The 25,668-nt window shown below is 47.6% G+C and overlaps 4 protein-coding genes and 1 non-coding gene across 5 annotated transcripts in view; 3 read left to right on the top strand and 2 right to left on the bottom strand.

Annotated features, from left to right (window-relative positions):
* Positions 1-1,446: 1,446 nt before the first annotated feature.
* Positions 1,447-2,286, top strand: LOC137902712 (dnaJ homolog subfamily C member 5-like). Its single transcript, XM_068746801.1, has 4 exons — positions 1,447-1,556; positions 1,628-1,841; positions 1,929-2,100; positions 2,180-2,286. The coding sequence occupies exons 1-4, from the start codon at positions 1,447-1,449 to the stop codon at positions 2,284-2,286; spliced, it is 603 nt and encodes a 200-aa protein (XP_068602902.1).
* Positions 2,287-4,827: 2,541 nt separating this feature from the next.
* Positions 4,828-7,736, top strand: LOC137898802 (tumor protein D54-like). The gene is made up of 9 exons (XM_068742856.1): positions 4,828-4,840; positions 5,226-5,341; positions 5,450-5,598; positions 5,803-5,850; positions 6,189-6,290; positions 6,892-6,918; positions 7,355-7,390; positions 7,551-7,599; positions 7,662-7,736. Exons 1-9 carry the CDS (start codon positions 4,828-4,830, stop codon positions 7,734-7,736), a joined length of 615 nt encoding a protein of 204 aa, XP_068598957.1.
* Positions 7,737-8,669: 933 nt separating this feature from the next.
* trnae-cuc (transfer RNA glutamic acid (anticodon CUC)) lies at positions 8,670-8,741 on the bottom strand. Its single transcript has one exon. It is a non-coding gene; the product is annotated as a tRNA-Glu (tRNA).
* Positions 8,742-9,040: 299 nt separating this feature from the next.
* LOC137903821 (pancreatic progenitor cell differentiation and proliferation factor A-like) lies at positions 9,041-10,543 on the top strand. The gene is made up of 5 exons (XM_068747981.1): positions 9,041-9,173; positions 9,701-9,804; positions 9,883-9,960; positions 10,067-10,154; positions 10,225-10,543. Exons 2-5 carry the CDS (start codon positions 9,750-9,752, stop codon positions 10,337-10,339), a joined length of 336 nt encoding a protein of 111 aa, XP_068604082.1. The 5' UTR covers positions 9,041-9,173; positions 9,701-9,749; the 3' UTR covers positions 10,340-10,543.
* A 5,828-nt stretch (positions 10,544-16,371) lies between these two features.
* LOC137902029 (nucleolar protein 4-like) overlaps positions 16,372-25,668 on the bottom strand; it is an 11,129-nt gene continuing 1,832 nt past the window's right edge. Inside the window, 10 exon segments of the mRNA XM_068746078.1 lie at positions 16,372-16,616; positions 16,704-16,893; positions 16,994-17,113; positions 17,194-17,382; positions 17,535-17,720; positions 17,808-18,106; positions 18,582-18,723; positions 21,057-21,166; positions 22,205-22,316; positions 23,568-23,723. Of these exon segments, the coding sequence (XP_068602179.1) occupies positions 16,372-16,616; positions 16,704-16,893; positions 16,994-17,113; positions 17,194-17,382; positions 17,535-17,720; positions 17,808-18,106; positions 18,582-18,723; positions 21,057-21,166; positions 22,205-22,316; positions 23,568-23,723 (1,749 nt within the window).

Raw genomic sequence — 25,668 nt, 5'->3', positions numbered from 1 at the left:
TGGTTGCGTCGTGGGAGGCAGAGAGGCTCCGTGTACGCGCGGGATGCGACCACAGTCACGCGGCTCTGTCTGAAATCCGAACCTGCGGGGGATCGTCAGCTCCAGGCGCATCGGGCCCCACGGAAAGGTGAGCCCCCCTCCCAGGTGCGTCTCCGTCTTTAATTGCCCCCCGAGACGCTGCGCGTTGCCCTTGAAAATTACCGGCGCCGATCCATCCCTGCGTCAAGAAAAGGCCAGGAAGCAAACCAACATGGATGCTGCTGCTGCTGCTGCTGCTGCTGCTGGTGATGATGATGATGGAGATTAGGATCCTTCACCGACTTTAATCCGTCGGTTTCGGACCGGCGACGGGAATTAGAGGGATTTTTGACACCCGCTCGTCCGACGCGACATTAGATTGCGGTTTAAAATGAGGAAAGAGGCTTTGCGGGGCTCCGAATCCTCCGTGCGAGGCCGGTTTGGAAGCGCGTCGCTGTTTTCACATTCCTTCTATTTTCGCCGTTAATTCGGTAAAAGCTTTTGCTGCCTCGCAGCGTGATTGACTGTCCGGTCGGTGATTTACCGACGGCGGCAGAAGCAAGTCCGTCCTGCAATTAGGAATGTAATCAGGGAAGTGACATCATCGACGCGGTTACAGTTACAATTAGGAACGTAATCAGGGAAGTGACATCATCGATGCAGTTACATTTCAAAGCAGTGACAAGTGAACACGCGGCGTGTTGCGTTCAAGGTTCTTGTAATTTTAACCTCCGTTTATTTGTCTGTCTGTCCTGTAAGCAACATAACTCAAAAAGGTACAGACGGATCTTGATGAAATTTTCAGGAACTGTTGGGACTGTTATCGGGAACAGATGATGACATTTTGCTGATGATCCAGAAGAGATCCTGGTTTCTGGATCGCGATGAAACTGTCGTTATCATTGCAGGAAATGGAGTTTAAAAATGTGTTCCTCAGTATCTCGGTTGATTATTAACTGATGTTTATGGGATTTGACACAATCCTGTAGGGTGCGATTCTCTATCTCGCCACCGAATTTCATCAGGATCGGATCCGGATTGTGGATGTTATCGAGATTCTTCATAAAATGGGGGGTACACTTGCGTTTTTAGCCGACTGAGCATTTAATATTAGAGATTTCTAACAAGCGTCGTCTTATAGACGAGTCGATTCCACATCGGAGCAGGTCGACGGATTTGTTCCTTCTTTAATACCCGAGGAGACGGATCCAGTTGAAGTCGGGGGTACATTTTCACAATAAAACGATTTCGTTTTTGGACCCTTTCAATATAGTATCTCTCTTATTAGCGCCACAAAGGAGGTTCTGTCTCTGCAGCCTTCACCGAGACGCCGTGGAATCAGTGGAGGACAAACGGATCAGTTGTCTCTTCAAAAAGCTCCGGATCTGCTTTGCCGTTTGTTCGTCCAGCTAGTGGACGCGAGACATCATGGCTGAGCATCAGAGGCAGCGCTCCCTGTCCACCGCTGGCGAGTCCCTCTACCACGTGCTGGGAGTCGACAAGGTGGCCACGCCGGACGACATCAAGAGATCCTACAGGTGAGGAGGGCGCCCCCCCCCCCAGCCCCGTGAGTGGCGGCGGAAGCGTCTGATTTTGACTTTCTCCACAGGAAACTGGCGCTGAAGTTCCACCCTGACAAGAATCCCGAAAACCCGGAGGCAGCTGATAAATTCAAAGAGATCAACAACGCTCACGCGATCCTGAACGACGCCACCAAGCGGAACATTTACGACAAGTACGGCTCGCTGGGACTTTACGTGGCCGAGCAGTTTGGCGAGGAGAACGTCAACACTTACTTTGTCCTCTCCAGCTGGTGGGCGAAGGTGAGGCTGAGGAAGCCCTTTGTTTTGTCTGCCCCCCCTCCCTTGTGTTCATGACCTTTCGCCCCCCCCCCCCCCCCCGCCCTGCAGGCTCTGTTCGTCTTCTGCGGCCTGGCCACCGGCTGCTACTTCTGCTGCTGCCTGTGCTGCTGCTGCAACTGCTGCTGCGGACGCTGTAAACCGCGGCCTCGGGAGAGTCAGGACCAGGACTTCTACGTGTCCCCCGAGGACCTGGAGGCCCAGCTGCAGTCTGACGAAAGAGGTGGGTTCGAATCAGCTGTGACTCCGCCCCCCCCCGTCGACGGGATGGGCCTGAACATGCTGCGTGTGTCTCGTCCTAGCAGAGGCCGGGGGTGAGCCCATCGTGCTTCAGCCGTCGGCCACAGAGACGACCCAGCTAACGTCAGACGGGCACCTCTCCTACCACACCGACACTGGCTTCAACTAGCGCCCCCCCCCCCCCCCCCCCCCCCACGTCGGTCCCGGCCCCCGCGGTCCTGCCTGCATCCCTGCTCCACCTCGGTGAGATAAAAGAAAAGGGGGAATCCATCGGCCCACTTCAGAAACAGAGCCATGCGGAGGAGAGGGACCAGAAAGCATGGCCCGTTAAAAGAACTAATGAAAACACGCCCCTCCCTGATTGGTCCGCAATTGATTCCCCTCCCCCCCAGTATGAGAAGAAGCAACTGATTTCCTTTTTGTGTTCCCTGAGCTCTATCCTCGCAGGTCGCCTACGTTTTGCATCGTGGTGTCGCATGCACTGCTTATAATTTATAACGTGGTCTCCTGCTTTTTATTTATCCGTAGCCGCATCTTGACTCTGAAAGACTCGTAACGTGGGTAGGTGCGTACGCATGTGCAATATGCTCAGAGGAGGAGGTGTGAACCTGATGCGTGGTGCTATAATGAAGGAGAGCCACGGCTCGGGGAGGCGCCGAGGAGAGAGATATGCTGAGGTGGTCAGTGCCATTGTTAAACCTACATCCCATTCGCGTCGTCGCCACCCCTCTCTGTTTCTAATGCGAGTCGCCAGGTTGTAAAGTAACAGAGTACATTTCCCAAATACCTGCTGATGTAGTCCGTTTCTTCGTTAGTCGTTCTTCTCCCCGTTTCTTTCCTCTGCGTCTGATATTGTCGCCGTAACTCCCACGGCGGTTCAGAAGTTTCATAAGATCCCGCGTTACTGTTCTCACGCTCCCAATGATATTATTATCTGATCCCGAAATTTACTTTTTGTATTTAATTATTAATTTATTTGCTCTCTGCTTTCGGGAACAAGTAGCTTTTGGCTACTCCTTTATTTCATTTGCATCACCAACTCGTTTAGACCAAAAAGATTCATCTCATCTCACCGCACAGGCATTTTTTTTATTATTATTATTACCTGTTGATTTCATGTGAAGCCAAGGAGCTCCAGGCGGCGATCCATCCGAAGTTTAGAGGTAGGAAGAGCCGATCTCTCTCCGCTGAAGCCGCGGAACTCTCTGGAATCTGTTACGGAGTAAAGCCAGGAAATTAATGATTATATGATATGGATATAATTTAATTCCTATATTGTCATTATGATATATGAGCCTGTAGAGAGGAAGATGACTTCCATCCTGGCCTTTTGTCCAATGCTGTGATCGTTCATCGTCGTTCTTCTGAACCCCGTGTAAAGTGAGACGCCCCCGAGGCGCAGCGGCGGCGGCGAGACAGGCAGCTCCACGTAAAAAGGACTTCTTTGTTCTCCTGAATTTGAAGGTATTGCCAGACATTTGCAAATTGCCATAAATTGCCCACATCTTTTGTCACTTTGTCCGTTTCATAACTGCTAATAACGTGTTTCAATGGTTTACATGCGGTGAGCTCCTGTTGCCCACCCCCTGCTGTTAACCCCCCCCGTACGATGTTTCCTGTAACCCTCGATGAAACATAGATGTTCCCTGTCATGGCTTTTTCATAGAGATACTGAAAAACGCTACTGTAAATGTTCTAAGTTGAATGCACTGCGTGTTAAAAAACAAACAAACAAACTATAATAGATCAATGATCAGGAAATGACTTTAGAAAAAAGACTGCATCGTATATAGTTCAATTATAGTGAAATGGTTATATGATGCTTTTTTTTTTAACTTCACACTTTGTCATGTTTGAAATGATGATTGGCGATCGTTCTAACGGTATGGTGTCGTGATGTAACCATGAAGTTTATGGTTTAATGGTTGAGGTTGCCTGTACGTACACCTGACCCATATGAAGTATAAATCTTAACGTTTATGTTGTAGCATGGTAATTGTGTGTTTGGAAGAAAACACGTGGATCATTGATCTGATTTGCTGTTGTTGAATAAATGTTCCTGAACATTGTGTCGTACTCAGTTTCTCTTTCATTCACTCAGGTAGGCGGTAAAGGCGTCTTTGAGCGCTATATATGACCAATGCATTATTATTATTATAATTGTCACGTATTTAAAGGGACCTTAAACACGTGGAGAGACTTTTAGGTCACATGCAGGTTTTTTTTTTCTCTTTTTCTTATTGGAGTTTGTTTGTTTATGTTTCTATTGATTTTAGATCACTGCAGTGTAATGCAATCTTTGACCAGCAGATGGACACAAGTCTCCTTTTTATTTTACTCATTTATATTTTGATGTTAAGAGGAGAATTCAAGCATCGAAAATGAAGACTGACATTTATTTGACTCCTTTATGCTTTAAATGTAGTTGCTAAGGCTTCTACAGATTAATTATTTACGGAGATCTTAGGGGAGTTATGAGGAATTTGTTTTCAGATTTTTACATCACAACCAGTAAATATTGGGATTTATATTTTTCATGCAATACATATTTTATTAATGGCAACATTTTGTAATAAGAATAATCGATTAGTATAGCGCATGTGTGTGCGTGTGCGCGTGCGCGTGTGTGACGTAGCCGTGCTGAGCTGACCGCAGCGGGACGCTGGAACCTTTTAGCAGGTGAGATCCCTCCGCCGTGACGGGAGCAGCGATGAACCGACCTGGTAAGAGTTAGCTCATTTTTTTTTTTTAATAATATAAAAAAAAATCCCGACATTCTGGTTAATTTTAATCTGTAGGTAAAATATTTTCAGAGAGTTTATCATGGCTAATGTTAGCTCTGTTGCTGCGTGCAACAAGTAGGATAAGCTTTTAGCCGACTAGCATTAGCCAGCTAACCAGACAGAGCTCATTTCAGCACCAAGGAGAGCTCCTGGGTTTATATAGCATAGACTCAGGAGCTCTCCTTGTGTCTTTTTTTTAATAGTATAAAATCTCTAATATTTCTATCATTGCAAATAATCTAATGTATGATAATATGTAATTTAAATCAATGTTTTTAATTGAGTTGTAATTTTAACCCACATACTTATCTCTGATCTTTGGGAGGTTTTGCTGGGGCTTCGCCACCCAGGAGCTTCTCCACAAGGACGACAAACAATGGCCGGTCGCCCTCGGATCGACCCGAGGAGGACGCAGACCATCTCCGGTTCGAACTCGCTAAGGTGACGCAGCTTCTTGTTTCTCTAATCACCTCAGATGGGGAAATGTTCGCGTGTCCCACCAGCGTCAGCTCACAGCCGTCGCCGTTCCGGTTCTTGTCCTCCTTCCAGATGGAGGAAGAGATTCAGACTTTGCGACAGGTGCTGCTGGTCAAAGAGAAACACGCAGCGGACGTCAGGAGGCAGCTCGGCTTGAGTCCTCTCAGTCACATCAAGCAGAACCTGTCCAAAGGTTGGCACGATGTCCAGTCCTCGTCCCCGTGAGTTGCTTGCTTGTACAGTCAGTCGAGCTTTTTGTTTGGTGTTTTCTTTGTTGATTTAAATATTAGGACGGTTATAAACTCCATTTCCCAACGCAGTTTAAGACTCTTAGCGTCTCCACTGGTTACATACAAGTGGACAGCACACGAATGACTTGAAGCGCAATCATCTACAGCCTCGTGCACGTGCTGCTGTCGTTCCAGATACCTCGCTGCTTCTTCCACGTTGGACGACATCGGCCGCTCCGACATGTGAGCGTTGGCCATCTTGTTCGCTATCCTATCACAGCGCTGGGGTTTGTTTCCCAGCGTCTTTGCCCTGTGCTCTGCTGCAAGGAACAAGTGATGGGATTTTTCAGGTCAAGCAGGATTGGTGCCCTTTAAATAGCCTTACAGGCTGACTTAGCTCAAGGGGCGGTGGTATTAACGGGGCGTCAGCAGGACAAGCTTTCAGTGTTTGATTGAGAGCCAGATGGGTTGTAGCCATATATGGGCTTGTTCACCGTTTGATTTATGTTGTGGTTGTGTGTGGATTTTTTTTACGTTCCTGTTCTCTGTTTGTTCTGACCGTTCCTCCTTTCTACCTGCAGATATGTGAGAACAAGAGAAAGTGTCTCTCACGCAGGCCACGTGACATCATCGGCACTGTCCAACGTGGGCGTGGCCGTCACCAGGAGGCTGGCAGAGATGAGGTAAACTCACATTAGGCTCCTCCCTACTAAATTCCAAATAATCAAGTTTCCTCATTCATCATTCAAATGTGTTTGAGGGTTCATAAAACACAAAAGTTAGCAGACAAAATTTAATGACAAACTCATACATATATGGATGAGCAGGAGATCAAACAATGGGCAACAAACTGGGTTTATATTTATATTTCTGTTAGACCAAGAAATATCATGAGAAACTAGTGTTGGCTGGCAAAAAAAAATTAAAGCACTTTTTTTCCTCCAATAAATTTAAATGTTTATATTCTGTACTTTAATTTCTTTCTGTGTAATTTAACATCGGAACCAGAATGATGTTTTAATTTATTACATCTTATGCTTACATTGTTTAATATCCATCTCTCAGTCTGTGTAATAAAGCAGTAACCCCGACGACGCAGGAGGGGAGGACGCCCCACAAAACAAAAGAAAGCTCAGGCCTCTTGTTTGTTTGTGTGTGTGGGACCAGTAAACAACCATAATCCGATCACACTGGTGCAGCTGCACATCAGCATGAGCAGCTAATAGGTCTGCTGTTGTCATGGAATAGAAACTGGAATGACGTTATCTGTGTTAATCCTTACAGAGCTCTGCCGCTGCCGAGTCCGCCGCGGTAAGATCTGTGTGTGTGTGTGTGTGTGTGTGTGTGTGTGTTTCCAAAATGCATGTGTAAGCAAAGTTTCATCTTTGTATAGCTGAGCTGTCACATCAAAACCAAATATTGCACTAAAGTGGGGCAGAAATAAAATATGAATAAATTAATTAGTAGCATGGGTTGTGATAATCGAATAAAATAATTTATCATGAATGAAAAATAAACATTTGCTTTTAACTGCTCAGTATTTTAAGACTCAAATCCAGATTTTTTTTACTTGGTGGAGAACATTGGGTTTGTATCCGATTCATGCCTTTTCAATTTGAACAGAAATTGTCAGATTGTGTGACTATTTTTTCTCCTTTTTTTATTCTAATTTTTCTGATTCTGTGTGATGTTCCTGTTTGTCACTTTTATAACACGTTTTGTTCTGGCTCTTAAATGCGACACTCAGCAACCTGAGCCACGCCATGAGCGTCCCATCCATGAGGTAAAACCCCGTGAATGTTTGTCATGTCAAGTCCTACCTTTACCTCCTACCGCTGAAGCAAAAGTTCAGTAAAGCTCTTTAGTATTAAAAAAAAAGTCTGATTATTAAAAACACCATGTGTCACCCCCCCCCCCCCCCCCCACCCCCCATTTCCCACTAGACATTCTTCCACATTCAAGTCTTTTGAGGAGATGGTTGGCAATGCCAAGGTGAGTCAACACAGCATGCACGCAATGTTCTTTCTGTATTGATCAACTGTTTTCTCACACAGGACAAAGTTACTGGTCTGGCAAATAGTGGTGACAGCGCCGGTTTTGAAAGGAGATCCCCCCGTCACGCCAGATGAGACGGACCCGTAAAACTCAACCGTACCTCTTATGCGTGAAAGAATTTTACCTTGCTCCCTTTTCATGTAAATTTTCACGTATTAATACAATGTAACTAATGTAATATTATTGTATGTAAATGTTTTAAATTGGAACATTTCTGATTTTAAAAATAGTCTCATTATGTGAATATGTTTCTGGATGTTGGATAAATGTAATTTAATTTAATTAATCTATAGATAGATAGATAGATAGATAGATAAATAAAAATGTATTAATCCCTCAGGGGAATTAAGGAAATTTAATATCTTCTTTCTATTTTTTGTTGCAAATAGGATTTCCCTCTGGGATCAATAAAAGTATTCTGATTCTGATAATTGCGACATTTATAAAACAAAATATCAATAATTGGAAGTATTTTTGTACTTTTCAGTTTTTCAATTAAAGTCAATGAAATGGTGTGTGTTCTTTTTGTTGTTGTTGTTTTTTACATATCTAAGGGTAAATGTGAAACTCTTAGTCACCGGGAGAACGTTGCCATCCTGAACCGCTAGGTGGCGGTAGAGCTCTCAATTGTATTTGACAATATGGATTCAAGCGTTTTGCACCTCCCGGCCACCGTACAACCGCTTGCTCGACCTTTATTCATCTTGGAAACTGAAATTCCCAGACGAAAATGCATCGAAATATTACAGGTTTTACGATGAACTACGACTTTATGAAAAACATTAGATGAGATATAAAAAAATATGTGTGTTTTTATTTGCAACGAGATGATAGAAGTCTGTATCTTTGCTCCTTATAAACTTCAATGGTGAGTCTTAACTTCTTATTTGGCGTATTCCGAAACTATTTACCATGTTGTAGAGAAATAAATAGTTTAAGTACATTTAGTTGTATTGTGTGAACCAAGTAATTTACATGTTTTGGAACCGTGTAAGGCAAAAAGCGTGTTCCCTGACCGGGAATCGAACCCGGGCCGCGGCGGTGAGAGCGCCGAATCCTAACCACTAGACCACCAGGGACACTGACAACCCGAATCGCTCTACTGCAACTTGATTTGTAGAACTTTATAAACATACATTATGTTATGATATGACTTCATAAAAACAACCATCCAATGCTCCCCGCACAAATTATTTTTGTCCTGTAAAGATAGATAGCTTCGCCTCTGATGAGGTCACCGGGTTCAGTCGGTCCACTCGCAGAACAAACATCACGTTTTGTACAGGGGCGTGGCGCCACAGTCCCCGCCCCGTGCCTCCGCAGCACGCGCCATGGGCACAGCCTATAAAAGCCCACCGACCCTCCGCCGGGCTGTTAGAGCTGGCGAGCTGGCCGACGGGTCTCGGAAGGGTAGGTCGTCAAATGGGTCACAGAAACAACTCGAATATCCTCTAATCGAATCCATCCGAACCTTCAGACCCGGATCTGGTTCCAGCAGCAGCATCTTTAAGGTAAAAGAGTTTAGTAACATTTAAAGTTGTTGTTTTGAGTCATCCTCTGCATCTTAACTACAAAGGTGGTGTACTGTGCTGCTTTTTAGTGCCTCTTAAAATATTACATTTAAATATTAGATTAACTTGTTCTTTAAAAGTCCAGACACATTTTGTAAACACCGATTACTGGGAGACTTTGCCTTCTGGAGGGTTAAAACATTGTGTGCTTGTCCAGACGGGTATTAATCTGCTTCTTGGAATCCACAAATCCATCTGCTGCTCTTTAAAACCTCCAACTAATTCAGAATTTCCATTCTGATGAACTACTTTCAAAATACAAATTTTATTTTTGCCATTAAGAAGCTTGAGTGGAGCAGCCGGTCGCTATAATTTCTGATGTGATGAGCAGGCCAGGGTAATATTTTTTTCCAGGTCACTTCTATGCAGCACATTTGTTGATGACGGCCCGGAAAGAGGGGGTAACCGGTCACCCCGAGCGCTTTACATCCAGCCGAATAACGCGTCTCCAATATATTCTCCTCCAGGTTACCGTTTTCCATCTTTTGAGCGGCGTTCCGCATCAGGTCGGAGAAAATGGCAGCAATTCCGTCGAGTGGCTCCCTCATCGCCACTACCGATTACTACCGAAGTGAGTGAGATTGGCTGCGCTCGTACGCGGCCTCCTGTGAGCGAGTTCTGGCGCTAACGGGAACTTCCTGTGTCGCAGGGCGTCTCGGATCGTCCTCCAGCAGCGGCTCCTGCGGCAGTGCGGAGTTCTCCGGCGAGGTCATTCCACACCACCCAGGTGTGAAGGAATATTCGATTGGTTATTACTGACGTCGCAAAGCGTCGCGTCTCCTGCACCAAACCCGGTTCCTCTCCGACTTGTTTTTTCATTTGTTTGTCTGCAGGACTTCCCAGGCAAGATTCTGGCCACTGGTGGACGTCATTTTTCTTTTCGAAACAGCACCAGAGCGGCTTGCAGAGCGGATCTGAAAAGTGAGTGGTGCCGTTATCGAAAATATTAAGTTGATTAAATTCGATTTCAAACATTCCTTTGTCTTTTTAGGAACGGAACCTACACGGTGGCCAACGGTCAGGTGACCTGCATCGCCAGGGAAATGGTTTTGAACCGACAACTGAGTGAAGACGGTGAAAAGCATGAACCGCCGGCTTCCTCGTAGGCGCCCCCCCCACACTCCTCCGTTCCCCCCATCTTGCCATCCATTGGAGGTGGAGATGATGCTGGCGGCGGTGCTTGTTAGCTTAAGTTAGCAACGTTTGCCTAGATGTATAGTTTCTTTCTACTATGACCAAAAGTTTTTTTTTTTTTTCCATTTTGTTGTTGAGACTTTACACTGTTAATGATAATAAATATAAAAAGCTCACTGGCTGCTCTGATGTCGTGTTTTATTGCTCTCATGCGGACTGTGGACTGTTTCATAGCTCCGCAAAGGAACAAGCGCACCCCCCAGGAACAAACGCACCCTCCTTGCTGAGCAGAGCTCATCTGTTTAGCCTTGATAGATTAGCAACGATTCATTGAGGAGCTTATATCTTACATAACGCCTGACCTGAGCTTGAATGTAGGTCAACGTTCTAAAAAAAAACCCGGGTCTGCAGAAGACTTGTATTAAACCGCAGAGTGTTCTGGACCAGACGCGTGCAGTACTGAACATTTGAAATGTAACACCTCAACAATTGCGTAATGGCATGTTTGGAAGCGGCTCATTGGTCGGATGCAGCTTCTTCCTGCACGGAGCTGCTGCCGAGCTTAAAACGTTCCCACCGTGAGGATGGAGTAGCCCACCTGCTGCTGCTAAATCCAACCACTCGCTGTCATAACATTCTGTTCACTCCATAAATCTCTGCGGGGGGTCCAAAGCTTTCCTGCAATCCCTCTCTATATTCTTAAATGCTAAATGAACCACTTGTGAAAGTTTTTATGTAAGTTTGTAGAATTTCTAATAATTTTATTCAGAAAAAACAGCCATCCTAGTTCTCTGAAAGGCCGTTTCTAAAAAAAATTAAATCGAGACGCAGGTAAGAAAAGGTAGCTGGCATTTTGGCAGTCCAGTCTGAGCAAAGTCTGGTTCCAGTCCAGTTCTAAGGGGCCAGGTCCACGTGGAGTCAGAGTGACGGGCGAATGCAGCGTGCAGGGCTGTAAGTGGAGCGTTTAGAGAGACGTGTTGGGTTAAGACTCGACGACCAAGACATGAGTGGGGTTTTCAAAGCAGCTCTTAATCCGCCGATCCGTCCAGCCTGGCCTAGAAAGCTGCTCTAGTCCCGCAAACGCAGCAGAAGCACATGGGCCTATAAAAATCCCGTGGCCCCAGCCAAGGACAAACACACACTCGAGTTTCACGGAAATGACACTGGAGTTTCCCCCTGTGGATGTGGGTTTTTTTTAATACTCATGTCGCCGGGGGGGTCACTGTGTGCAAAGTTCACAGTGCAAGTTACAGGACAAATTCTCTGAATCCTTACAGGGTACAAATAAAGAGTCAAAATCGATGAGCGAAAGGCACTAAAAAAACACGCAAGGGAATGCTGGAAATGTTGCGTCATTTCATAGAAACGTGTTGAGTAAATACTTTTAAGATTAAAGTTTGCACTGAAGTGCAAATGGAACCTTTTAAGGGAAGGATTTTGGAAAGGTTATTATTGCTTTTATTTGCTGCAGTCAAACATTTTGAATTCAAACTTTTCCACCATCGATGCTCAACAAGTATTAAATAATAATGGTGATGAATATCTATTTTAACTTGCATAAACCCACATTAGCATTGAACATGAATCATTTTGGACTTTGTCCGACGTCTTCCTTTTGCAGCTCCTGGACGTTTTTCATTTGGTTTTGAACATGTTTCTTTCTTTGTCGTGGATGATCAGACACTGAATATATGTAGGTTTGTCTCTGTTCCGTTTTGTCTGCAAGAAATAGAGCTACAGCTGAAAGTACGTAATAGATTTATGGACGTGGAGATGACGTGAATTCAGATGCATTTGGCCAAAATAATCTCTTCCTGTCTTCAGCCTTCCTTGAAACTTGTTACATCGTCATTCCTTGTGCACAGCCTCAGAGAGAGCGTCGTCCACATCATGTGCCTCAAAGATAAATCAGGAATGTGGGTCAAAGGCATCCAACCCTTGAATTAACGCTGCGTGCACAAAGAAGACAAGTTAAAGCTGCATATGGAGACGTGCATCGAGAGTTCCGGGCGTCGTGCATCGTCTGTTGACTCATGTTTGATCTGCAGGGTCAGGGTTTTGGACCGTCCGCAGGGAATCGGGTGTCGTCCGGTTCCAGATCTATATTTGAACAACAGCACGAACGGACAACGTGGAACATGTGCGCTCGCCACGTGTCATGGAGGACGTTCAATGTCAACACAGAAGCGCCCACGCCGGTAAGAGTCACCCTCAAAGGCCACAGTTCATCTAGATTTTAGATTTTTTTTTTTTAACCATAGATTTCAATCAAGTGATCCTGATTTGATCGCTGCGTTTAAGGACCTTTACTCATGTGGAAATCCTAAATAAATGCAGCTCCTGTGAAGTTCTGCTGTTACTTCAGCTGATTTTTATTTTTTTGCCACTTTTTTTTTTAAAACGTGTTTGTTAAATATTAGAGAACAAAGTGAATTACAAAGGTAGGTGTGCTTGACAAACTTAATTATTGCATTTAAATGTCTGCAGATGGGTCCTTCTGGAAACTGAGATGTGTCCAAATAGTAAAGCATGATGTGAACTCTACTGCCACCTAGTGGACAAGGGCTAAAATCGAATACTTGCTTAGAGATGTTTGCAGGAAAGAAAGAAACCCACAAGGTTTGTCCCCATTGGATGCTCATCGCACTATTTTATTCAACGACTGACATCTCAGGAGACGAGGCAAGCCTTGCAGCTCTTTTGTTGGTAAACCACTGTTGTTGTTTTTTTTGTAGTTTTTTTTCATAGCGTTGATGCAACACTGAAAAAGCGCTATTTCCAAACAAACACAGGTCCCTCATTAATGATATGTAAGAGGCAGAGAGAATCTCACCTGCACAGGTTTGCATGAAACATACAAATGAAACAGGATTTTCTTTTTCTTTTTTTTGTAGTTTCACATATAATAATAAATATCCATACGTATAAACACTCCAAAAAAAAAGAGTCAAAATATTAAGTCACATTTACTGGAAAAAGCTCCACCTTTAAATCACAATGACAAGAGTACAAAACAATAGACATCTCATATAAATGTTAATGGTTTTCGTTTGAGATTTAAAATCTCACTTCAGAAGAAATCAGCGGATAGAAACAAAAATTGGAGATTTCGTATTTCCTGAGGTTTATGGTTTCCCCCTTAAAAAAGGCCAGGAGAGGGGAATGGCTTTCATGAGATATTACAACAGGTCAAAGTGTACCTTTTACTGTACCAGTCAGGTGAGCCGGGATATTTGAAAGATTCTGAGCACTTAATGCAATATAATAAATGAACCTCACCCCACCGATCTCCATTTAGGCCACAATAGTATTCTAAAACAGCTGACTAAAGTCATCTTGGTCCTTAATAAATATTTGCTGGTCCACTTTGAGAAGTTGTGAAGCTTGCTTTTACCTTTTCTTTTCTTTGAAACACTGGAAGCTAACACAACACCGAGCCGTCACGTCATGCTACCGCCCCGCGTGACCCGAGAGGTCACGCCTGCACTGGATGCAATGAAACAACGAAAAGGAATATATATATATATATCGGGGCAAATGTACAGAGATTAAGATTTTAGCTGAGGAGAAAGACAAAACACAAGTTTTCTGAAAAACTGTACATGTAAACATCACACTTTCACTGAGTCAAAAACCAGAGTGGGGGGGGGGGGGGGGATACAAAGCTTCACACAGGTTTACAGTACGAGCCCCGCCCGGAGCTACAGTCCGTCACCGGAGCAGGAGAGGCAACAAGTTAAATGATAGAATAACAGCTGAAGTATACAGACTACTACCAAATCAGAAATGAAGACAGGCAAGGGTTAAAACCACGTTGAATTTTTCTTTCTTTTTTTACAGTGCTGTACCCACAGGAAAAAAAAAAGTCTAAAACGTCTTTTATGTCTTTGTACAGCTATACAGTACATTTATCTGAACACTTGAGCGACCCACAAGCTACCGGGGCATTTTAATCAACACCGATAGATTCACAATGTCCAGTCAATACAAAGAGAAAATCCATTGGGCGTCATAAAAAAAAGAAAGAAAAGAAGAACACAAGTCGTCATCGGTCACAGTAGCTCCAGCACGCGGGAAGGGGGGGGGCGTGGTGTAACACCGAAAAGGATCTGGGAGCGGATGTTCGATGGATTTGGGAATGAGACGAGACCGAAACGCCGTCGCTGAGTTACAGGTGAAGTGTGGACAGGTGTGGTATGACAGGGGAAGGGGGCGCTTCATGAAGCAGAGAACACCTGCGCTCAGGTGAGTCCGTTTCATCAGAAACGCGGCGTTCCCACAAACGTTCCGCCCCGAACGTTCCTCCGGGCCGCACGCCGTAATCTCAGTATTTAATCTCTCAATAACCGCGAGCGCTGCTTCTGCCGTGTCTGAGCCGTGGCCGACGGGCCGGTAACTTCTCCGATTGGTGTTAAATAACAGATGGATTTGCGATCGATACAGAACAATAGACAGATCAATAAAAGGTGCAAGCCTTTATAGCCGCGTCAGAGTCAATGTCCTTGTTCGGAATGTTTCAGCCCGTCAAATGTAACCGTCACAGATTGATGACGTACAAACATTGTAAAATAAAAACACCACGCACGCACGCGCACGCACACACACACACACTCACACACACTCACACTCACACTCACGGTTTTTGTGCTGAGTGACTCACCATTAAAAGTGTCTGTTGTGAGACTGTGCTCTAGATCAGCTTTGAGGACTCTTGTGTCCTCAGACCCACGTGCACACACACGTGCACACACACACACTGTGATGCAAGATTACATCTTTTTCAAAAGATTGTCTCGTCAAAATGTGTTGAAGATATGATGTGAATGAGAGGGACGGGGCGGGGCGGACGCCTCCTTTTGTCTGCGCCGCATCCATTCAAGCCAAACGGACGTTGTGGGGATGAGGGGGCGGGGCTCGTTTGACTGGCGGACGACGTGCCCGTTTGAACTCAACGAGCACTCGCAGGACGATTCCTTCACAACAAGACCCCAAAGATTACTTTAAACAAAAAGCCGTGCAACATTTAAGTCTCGTCTTTCGGTCAGGTCCACGTCGACGGACACACGAAAGTGCCTCAGTCATGAGGTCAGCAAGAAGGACAAACAACGTTGAACTTGGCTACAGTGCTGCCTGGGATCGGTTCTTTTCCTCTTTTTCTTGTTTTGTTTGTTTTTTGCAACTTGGCGGGTCGAGCGGGAGGAGATTGCGGTGATTCTTCCTCTGCTCTTGCCTTAAACTCCTTCGGCAGAGTCGCACACGTGATTGATTATCTTCCATATTGCACCTTTTTAATCAACTTTCCCAGGAGCAAGCGTCTGAATAATATATTAATCTCGTTGGTTTTTTTTTGTTTTTGTTTTTGTTTTCCTGACTGTTTTTCTATTTTCACACCCACGAAATCTTTAAAGCCTTCAAGTAATGAGAAACGGTCCCGTGATAGAAAGTAAAATAACTTCCGTTACAGTTTGTTGGGTGATGACTGCATCCGGATCGCCAAGCGGCGCCGGGCCGAGGTAAAGTAATCAGACTCGAAGCGACAGGCGAGAACCAACAACCACTGCCGTGCGCTTCTTCTCCTCTCTACGTGTGTAGAGGTAGGTGGAAGGGGGGGGGTTGAGCAACGGTTCATCCATGTCCTCTGACAACGCGATTCAGACGTGCGTTTTGGAGAGCGCCATCCATTAGAATTGGCCCCATCAAATCGCGCCGCCGACGCCGACGCCAACAAATCGCTTCGACATCTAGTTTCTAGTCTCGGCAACATCTGCACGAACGAAGTGGCATCGATCATCGCTTCCTGAGACGAATGGAGGTTGGCGTGGTACAAATGGACCGAGCGGGATGGGCGGCTACTGTTAACAGGGCACTAAGGTCAAGGTGGGCGAACAAACAAACAGCTTTCAGCACATGATATGTTCCGGCCCAAATACATACACAAAGAGCCGGAGGGCCGGACCGGGACCGGGACCCGGACCGGGACCCGGACCGGGACCGGGCCTCCGGCTCAGTTCTGCTGCAGGATCAGGCTTTCCAGCTCATCGGCCGAGCGGAGCAGGAAGGCGGCGGACTCCCGGTACCCCGCGATCAGCTGCCTCACCGCCGTGACCTCCGGCGGGCTGAGCTGAGCCGAAGCTCCGCCCCCTCCTCCTCCCTGTCCGTGGCTGTTGGCGCTGGAGGAGGAGGAAGAAGAGGAGGAGGAGGAGGAGGAGGAGTTTGGTCCGACCGACTTCATACTTAGATCTGTGGGACCTGCGAAAACGAAGGTGAGGATTTAAGACGGATACAAAGCGCAGCTCTGCAGCTAAAACAAGGCCCCGCCCAGTGGGCGTTTCTCACCGTTGGTTTGTGCGGCACCGGGGTTCTGCTGGTTGCCGCCGACGGTCCCGTAACCCCGCAGGCTGTAGTTCAGGCCCCCGTTGGTGTAGAGCTGGTCTTGGGTAAAAGCTGCGCTGGAGATGCAGAACCCTGACGGGGTCACGGACGCCGGGTCACCGGAGTTCTGTTTGTCGGCGGAGGCGGGCTCATCCTGTCGGGACGGGAAGGTGTCGAGAACCTTTGTGTGGAACGCCGTCGTTGATGTTTGGTTTTCATGATGCGTGGCGGTCGCAAGCCGCCTGGACTTTTACCTCATCCGGATAAACGTCGAGTCGCATCCTCTTGGCGGCGTTTCGGCTTTCGCTGTCGCACGCGGCGGCGAGGATGTTCTCAGCCATGGCGGAGGTGAGGTGAGGAGGCGTGGGTCGGATCTGGGGACAAGGGGGTTTTTGTTTTTCGTACATTATGAACGTGAAACAGTTGGAGTTCGCTGGATTTCAACCACACCCACCTCCAGGCCGCCCTTTTTCATGCGGCGACAGGACTTGAGGTAGGTGCGGATGCGTTTGCGCGAGCGTTCCTGGAACTCGGGAAACTGGCGGCTGCAGGACTCGATGATGGCCTGGATCTTCTCCTTGGGCTGCTTGGATATGGGCACCATGCGGTCCAGATTCTCATCCACGAACAGGCGCACAAACATCTGACGGGGGAATGAAGAGGGGGGGGAGGGGGGAGGGGGGCAGAAAAACGAGGGTGAGAGTTGAAAACGGAAGGATGGGGGCGGAGGCATCGGTATTCGACAGCCAATCACTTGTTCTCCGACATCCAAGCGGACTTAAACAGGCGCCTCACGTTAAAGGCTTTGAGTCTCTCCGGGTCCAAACCCTCCGCGTCATTGATCCGGTCGCTGTCGTCGTGGTCGTCGTGGTCGTCGTCGTCGTCGTCGATCATCTGCGCCCGGCTGGAGCTCAGGTCCTCGGTGCTCATGCTCAGATCCGTCTTCGAGGAGTCGTAGCTTCCCGAGCTGTAAGGAGGGGACTAGAAGGACCGGGGGGACACACACACGTTTGAAAGTAGACGCGGGTTCATAGTTTGAGCTTCACGCGCTAAAACGAGCATCCCCACCTTGTTGGGGTACTCCGGTTTCAGGGGGTACTTCCTGTTGAGGTCCACGGGGTAAGAGCTCGGCGACGAGCTCCCCGCCGCCAGCAGTCTGTCGCTGAGATTGACCGGCTGCTCCTCTGAGGAGGAGACGGGTGAGGAGGCGATGAAGTCCAGAGGAGCGCCCATCCCATTCTCCGTCACCTCCCCGTAAGGGGCCACGCCATCGGGGGGGGTCCCACCCCCACCCACGGGCGGCACCTCCGGGAACGCCAGGGCCGGCTGTCTGTTGGCGCCGCCGCTCTCTGAGGAGGAGGCGTCATCTGGCAGGGAGGGAGGAGCAACAGCACGGGATGAACACGCAGATTCGGTAAGGGAACAGGGGGCGGGACTTCCTGCCTCGCTCTGCGCTTTCTGAAGCCGTTAAAGAAGGAAGTGAGAATGGAGGTCGGCAGTCGGGGTGAATAAAAGCTCGGGTGGAAAGGGGACATCTGTGACGCGGGATGGAGAGGAGGATGAGGAGGAGGGACTGACGGGGTTTTACTGAGATGTTTTCCACATTTATTCCGTTTACTCTTATTTCCAGTCTCGTCTGCGGCGGTTCCTAATCTGTCATGGTTACCGTCGGCCTTTGTCCCACTTCGCTAAGCCCTGTACCCTGAGAGGGGGGGAGGGGGGGGCATGCAATAGCCCGGGGCTGCGGTGGATTTATTGGGATTAGGATGGGGGGGGTGCAGCCGGTTGGGTTTACCTTCTATTTCTTAAACCGAGTTAACCACAAGATGGCGCGGTCCTTACCGTCCTCGTCCTTAACGGCGGCCGCGGGGTCGCCCGCTCCGTCCCCATTGGTCGGGCTGGGCTCAGGTACCGGGGGCTGCTCACCTGCGACCCACGTGGGCTCAGCGCTGTTCATGTCCTCGCTGCTCACAGAACTGTCATCCTGACGGGAGACAAGAAAGAAACGACCCTCACACGTTTGACGAGAAAAATAAAAAATAAAAATACATGAAGAAGAAAAGAGGGAGAGGAAGAAGAGACTCTTCATCAACGTCATTCCGGATCTCTGGAAGGCATTTTCCAAAGCTGTGATTGGTCAACTGGTCCTCCAGGAACCGCGTCGACAAATAGGAGCGTTTCGATTTTGTCCTTTCGTCGCTTTCAGTGCCATTCATTTGTGAAGTGTCCCCCTAATGGACATCGTCTCCATTTGGCTGCTGGGGGGGGGGGTTACAAAAATGGAATGTATCCTCTCTTAAGTCATCTTCCTGTTTCTGTTACATAAAGATTCGTGCTGTGGCAAAGCCGCGGGAGTAAGGATTAGCAACGCGGGCTGGAATAATCTCTGGAACTATTCACGCATCTGCCGAGCCGCGGAGACATTTCGGACCGGCGCTGAGCTCCAGAGAGCAACGCGAGGCCCGTAAATGGGGACTTCTCTTTGACCCCGTGTGAACGCCGTCACGTGTCAGCTGCCAGAAGGGAGCCAAAGTCCAACCGTGGAGGAAACAGAGCAGAAACACCCACTCGTCATCTCGTCATCCTCCCCCCCCCCCCCCCCAAAGGAGGCCTGAACGCCTGGGAATAAGCATCCGCATCCGAAGAGGCGTCGGGGGCCAAAATGCTCAGTGGCAGCTCCATTAGGTACCAAGTGAGCATTAAAAAGAGAGGAGAGGCTCGGATTGTAGTTTTACTGTCGAGGCTTTAGGAAGTAATATCATTACTGAAACGAAATTAAGGGGGGGTCACTTTGAGAGACCAGGTGCGTCACAAAAAAAAGAGCCAATCGGTGACAGTTACTCAAATATTTTAGAATAGAACAAGATTTTATTTCACTGAGATCTGGAGGTGAAACACAACATTTTTTTTTTTATTATTATTTTTTATGTTTTTGTAACTTTGGCTAGAAAGGACAGGAAAGGGTTGAAAACATCTTGAGCGCAATTTACGCGCCGTTGTTGTTTCCGGACCACAAAGCAAAAAAACAAGGAGAGGCGATGCGCCAACAATGCCCAAAGTTCTGCAGAGTAATGCGCAGCGCGTTGGGAGCCGGTTGCAGGAATAGATCCAGCGTGAACCGGCACCAAAAGACGCGGAACAAATTACTGCGCGTCTCCTCCAACACTGGAATAACCGTGCGCCGTGGTTCATTGTCGAATAGCCGGCCGTGCGCGTTCTGCTGCGCGCAGCAAGTATCAGCGTTTCATTTGTACTCACCGGTAAATCAGATTCTGGCTCATCGTTCCGGATAATCCTAATTACGCGTGCGAGACGTCGTGATCGAGCGCCGCTCCCATGCACTTTTCGTGACAGCGGCTCCTGTCAGCTCCCCCCCCCCCCGTCAGAGCGCTCGCTGTCACGCGTGACGTCACGCAGCGCAGAAGCTTTATTGGCTCCTCCTCCCGGAAGGAGGACGGCTCAGGTTGGTGCGTTATTATTACCTCCGCCAGAGGTCTGTTTGTCCGACTGTTTGCAGGACAACTCGAAAAGTTCCGGATGGATCTTGATGAAGTTTTCCAGAAATGTTTGGGATGTTTCCAGGAAGAGATGATCACATTTTGGTGATGATCCAAGAGAGATCCTGAATTTTGGATCACTTTGAATGTTTTATTAACGTTGCAGGAAATGGAGCCTCAAGATTTGTTCCTCAGTATCTCGGTTGATTGTTGAGCGATGTTTATGGAATTTGACACATTGGTGGAGGGTGGGGATCTCTATCCTACCAACGAATTTCATCAGGATCGGATCCGGATTGTGGATGTTATGGAGATTTTTCATAAAATGGGGGGTACACTTGTGTTTGGGCCTGCCTGTGCATTTAATATTAGATATAGATATTTAGAGCTGAGTCGATTCCACAGGTCAGCGGATTTGTCCTGTCTTTAATACCAGAGGAAACAGATCCAGTTGAAATCGGGCTAAATTTTCAAAACAAAACGATTTTGGAGGCTCTGTTTCTGCTGCCTTCACCAAGACGCTGTGGAATTAGTAGTGGACAAACGGATTTGTTGTATCTTGAAAAGCTCTGGATCTATAGACCCAGAAGAATCCACCATTAGTGTGCTTTTTGCTTTTTAAACTAATAATAATACCAGTGTGAATCCAATTGTTAAAAGTTTGTTTTCATGGTTAAGAAATCTAAAAATAGAGATAAAATAAATGCAGGACCATTATCTTTGCTGTAAATCACAATATGGGGGACAGTACAAGTACACATTTAAATATAGTCTGACTCTTCATCAGGATGCAAATATAGATAAATAGAGAAATACTTACTCTCTCTGTGGCAGTCATGCACTGCAGTTTCATTTGTTTCAGGTAGGTGGCAGTGAGAGGCATGTTGTAATCGATGAGGTCCGGGACCAGTGAGGTTGGTCTGTCATTTTCTGACAAAGGAAGCAAAGGAAGGAGACCAGTTACGAGAAATAAGGATGACTTCATGTCCGACGAGAAAGCCGAGCTCACACCTCCGTCAGGGCCCAACGGACCCTTTAATTAAATCCAGCATAGCCCTGCCAGAGGGTTCATTGATTTGTGACAGCAATCATTAAATCTGAGAGAGAAGATCTTGCTCATATAAATAACTTTTCACTAAGATAATTATTCCCTGGGAAATTGTAAAGCACATTTTAAAAGCATTAATGTAATGGTTTAAGGCCCATCCACCCTTTGAAGTTAATAGAAATGTCTTTTTTTGCATAATCCTGCCGATAATCCAACAAAAAAAAAAAACACAGACATGGGTGAAAACACAAATATTGGTTGAGAGCACTCGCAGGCTCTAAAACAAAAGAAGAAATACTACACCAATAAATAAATAAACATGTTCTTGCACCCTCAGGGAACAAGTTCTTCACTCCCTCTGTGAACAAGTCTTTTAGTTGCTGCAATGTCTTGCCAAAGGTAGAAATAGAAGCATTTCCCTGGACTGCGTGCAACACCTGACGCAAACGCTGCCTGTCAGCGGTCTGCAGTTCGCACACAGGCCACTAGAGGGAGTCTGACATCGTCTTCCTGGACAGTCCCAGAGATGTTGTCCCCTTGAGTCTTTGTTATCATGTCAGCGATAGATGCACACTATATATTTTATTAATAAGGGTTTTGACGTATAAACTCCTCAACGCTTAAACATCAAACTGCTCACGAGCTCAGATTGAACGCCTGACAGGAGAATTTACCGTGTTTGTTATTCAGATATCAACAAAAAGAAAACATTTCTACAAGTATCAGGACGAAGTGATGCTGTAGTAGAAGCGTGAATGTTTTAAACCATCTCAGCATGCATCGCAAAAAGAAAAACGAAAATGAGAAATGCTCCGGTCTCAAAGGTTAATCTAAAAAAAAGCAGCATATATCAGCGACTGACGGCGGCAGAAGCAGCCAGCCAGCCGTGCACGGGTCAGATGCCATCGTGCGCCCGGTACCTTTGAACTCTGCCGTGCTGGGATTGATGTGCATCCTCTTCTGACACTCTCCACAGCTCATTAAGAACCGAGTCACCGCCTCCCTGGGCAGGAAGGCGTAGGTTTCTGCTATCTGTGGCGGGAAGCCAGCAAAGGAGATTGGTGTTAGGGCAGAAAAAAAAAAAAGAGGTAGATATAGAAAATATATGCATTGTGTTTTTGTGTGCAAGTTAGGGGGTCAGTGATGGCGTGTAATCTCGGGGGTGGCATGAGGCGGAATCCTCCCTCGGGGGGGGTTCTTTCATGTCTCCGGATGGCCTAATTCCAGCTGCACCCCTCCACATATTTCTGCTTTGATATCCTAAAATGCAAGCGCTCGTTTGTCATCTTTTTCTTCCGGCTCACTGCTCTCTCAGGTGCGGCCGACTCCTATCGGCGCCTCCCCTCTCGCGTTCTCAGCCCCCCCTTCCTCTTTCGGTCGTCACCCTCCTCACCCTCCTCTAGCGTTTCCCTGTAAATAAAATGCGACCTTCACGTGACCATGGAGAGGCAGCGGGGGGGGGGGGGTAGTGCCCACCCCCCACTGGCCCGCCGACATCACCACTGCCACGGCGCCCCATCCCCTTTGCCCATCCCTCCTAACCCCTTGAGGCAGCTGAGAGGGAAAGGCCACCCAGAGGAGCGTGCACCTCCCAGAAGGCCACAGTGACAGTTCCATATTACGCCCTGCCCCAGTGATGCTGGCCCCTCAAAAGGGTACACGCTATGAGACGTGACAGAACCTCTCTACAGGGCAGGGGGGGGGGGGGGGGGGGATTTGCTCCGTGAATTTGTTTTTTTTTTTAAACCTCAGGGGCGGGAGGGAGGAGAGGATGAGTACCAAAGTCCTGATAACCCCCCCGCCCCCCTCAACACCCCACCAAAGCGATGTAGCAAGACCCGAGGCCGCACCTCCTTTGTTCCACACGCACTGTGCTTCACCGGCAAAGGTGGTGGTTAGCGGTTCCCTTGGTAACGCCTGATGCTAAAAATGAGAATAAAACAATAGCCTTGTGTGTTTCATTTATCTCTGTAGCGTCTGCCTCGCTTTAGTCGAGGGCAGTCAGACGTCGGGAGGAAGTACGGCCTCACTTTGGGCTCATTTGTTTTCAAACACCCGAGTAATATTTCATGAAGCTCACGTCAAAGAAAAAGGAGTATATTGTCTGAATAATGTCTTTTGCATTTTTCCAAATACGTTTTTTATCGATGCAAGGACTGTTTTATGTAAATAGAATTTCTTGGAAAAGTTCTCATAATTCAGACAAAATAAAAAATGTTTTAGTTGTGGCTGAAAAATACCGTGACTTGACTTCCAGCGTTCACAAGGAGCCGGTTAACCCACCGCTTTGTAGGTCTTCTTTTGGCCTGCGTGTTTGGGCGCTCTTCCGGGGTCGGCGCCCATCTCCACATGCATGGCGTAGATGATGTCGAAGAAGTCTTCCACCACAGCTACGCGCTTCAGGGAGGAGCTGTCTTGGGCCGAGTTTCCATCGGAACACTGAAACGCAGACCGACACGGGCTTTGAGCTGACTGTCCCACCTCGGGCTCACAGGGAGAGACGCGCGTCGGAGAGTCCCGCATGCATCCGGTCACTCTGAGCGTGAGTCATGGGTCATGTGATCACAGGCAGTCGAGCTCGGGGTGTTCTCGCCAGCGCTGAAATGCAATTGCCCTCCCGTGGCAATCATTCTGCCCCAGGCGGCTCCCCCAGTCCGGCCGTCACCTGCAATGTTTAAAAATAACACTGAGCGCCGCGTTCGGGACCATCAGTCCCTCCTACCGCCACCTCTGGCGCTCTCGCAGTTGACCCTGTCGCCATAGAAACTGCCACTGATTTCTCTCCGGCAGGTGTGCTGCGCGAAGGGTCACGTGGAATCGCCAGGACAACAGCCTCCACCGGGCACGTGGGGCTTTCCTGTCCTTCCTGTCCTCTCAGCGTCCATCATTTCCTCAGAGTAACCCTCGTCCCCTCGTCCCCTCGTCCCCTTCCCAAACACACAATCAACAGTTTGCATCTCGTACTTTTTTCCCTTCACCTGCAGGTGTTTGCGCATCCCAGAGATATTTTTTATGTCTTTTTTTTTTACACCCTTCCATGAGACCGGCGCTAACATTTTCTGGAGATCGGGTTCTAGATCTCTTCTTGTCGGAGCGAGAGGGGGTCCGGAGTTCAAAAAGTTTCCCCCTGGCACTGAGGAATCACTCTTTTTTTTTTTTCGACCTCCTCTCCTTGACATTTCTGCACTCTTCCTGGAATCTGACATTTCATTTTCTCATTTTCTCATTTTCCCACAACTACGTCGTCGCTCCATGTCTTCGTCCCCTATCTCTGTCCCGTCTTCCTTCCTTCCTTCCATCCTCCCCCCCCCCTCCTCCTCTTCTGTCTCCTTGCTCCTGCTCTCCCAAGTGCGAGGTAATGATCGTTGCCATGGCAACTAAAGCCAGCTCACAGAGCGGGTTTGTTTTAATCCGGCCCTCTCTCCCCTTTTCTCTTTCGAGTCACTCTCCCCTGTCAGTTTGGGCTAAATGTAATGATAATAAATGAGATAATAGCAATCCTCCAGCTCATCATCGGAGCTGTAATCTGCCGAACCTGAAGGTATTATCATCGCTCTCCTGGTGACATCACCGACCGCCGCCGCCGCCGCTGTTTGGGACAATGGTGTCAGGTCCATTCACGCTGGATTTAGATAATCTCATACAACTGTGGGGTGTGCAGCGCACCCAAACCGCAGCAGCACCCCCCCCCTCCCCCCCCCCCCAACAAAATATCCTGCAGCATGCACACCATGCAGATATTCTGCTGGGACTCCATTCTCCGCTGAGAACCCCCCCCCCCGCCGGAGGGAGCATATATACTATTTGAGTCCATCATTGTTCAACCTGCATGGAGGTATAAGACCGGCTGAAGTCTGGAGCTAAAATCTGAAGTACTTTTATCTTATAGGTTGCAATTTATGGATCATTTTCTTGCTTAGAGTCGCAGCGAGGTCGGGAAATGGTTCGGTCGAGACTCAACGCCGCGGATTCTCCTCCAATAAACACGCAAAACAAAGAACTGGAACTCCGGGATGTTTCACTTTTGCTCCGTTTAATTTTCAGATGCTGATGAATCTAATTTTCTTCTGCTACTTCTGCACCAACTAATAATATCCGTCGCTATAGCAACCAGCCGCCCGGCCGGCCACCCAAAGGCCTTCTCGGTGCGCATTTAGTCACCCGATAGAAGTGACCACGGGGGTTAAACATTCACCTCGAGCACGGCGTGCTTTGCGTGCGTGTTTTTAAATGCGTGTTAAGTGCAGGATGGTTCCACCAGGCCGCGCCTCCAGCGGAAGCATCTCGGAGGAGAACAGCTGTTGAAGCGCTGGAGACGCGTCAGCATCCCTCATCACCTCCTCCATCTCCTCCTCCTCCGTTCCTCCTTCTCCCGATATCCTAA

The sequence above is a fragment of the Brachionichthys hirsutus genome, chromosome 2 (assembly GCF_040956055.1).
Source record: "Brachionichthys hirsutus isolate HB-005 chromosome 2, CSIRO-AGI_Bhir_v1, whole genome shotgun sequence".
Lineage (NCBI taxonomy): Eukaryota > Metazoa > Chordata > Actinopteri > Lophiiformes > Brachionichthyidae > Brachionichthys > Brachionichthys hirsutus.
The sequence above is the reverse complement of the archived record's forward strand: the minus strand, read 5'-3'. Positions and strand labels throughout refer to the sequence as shown.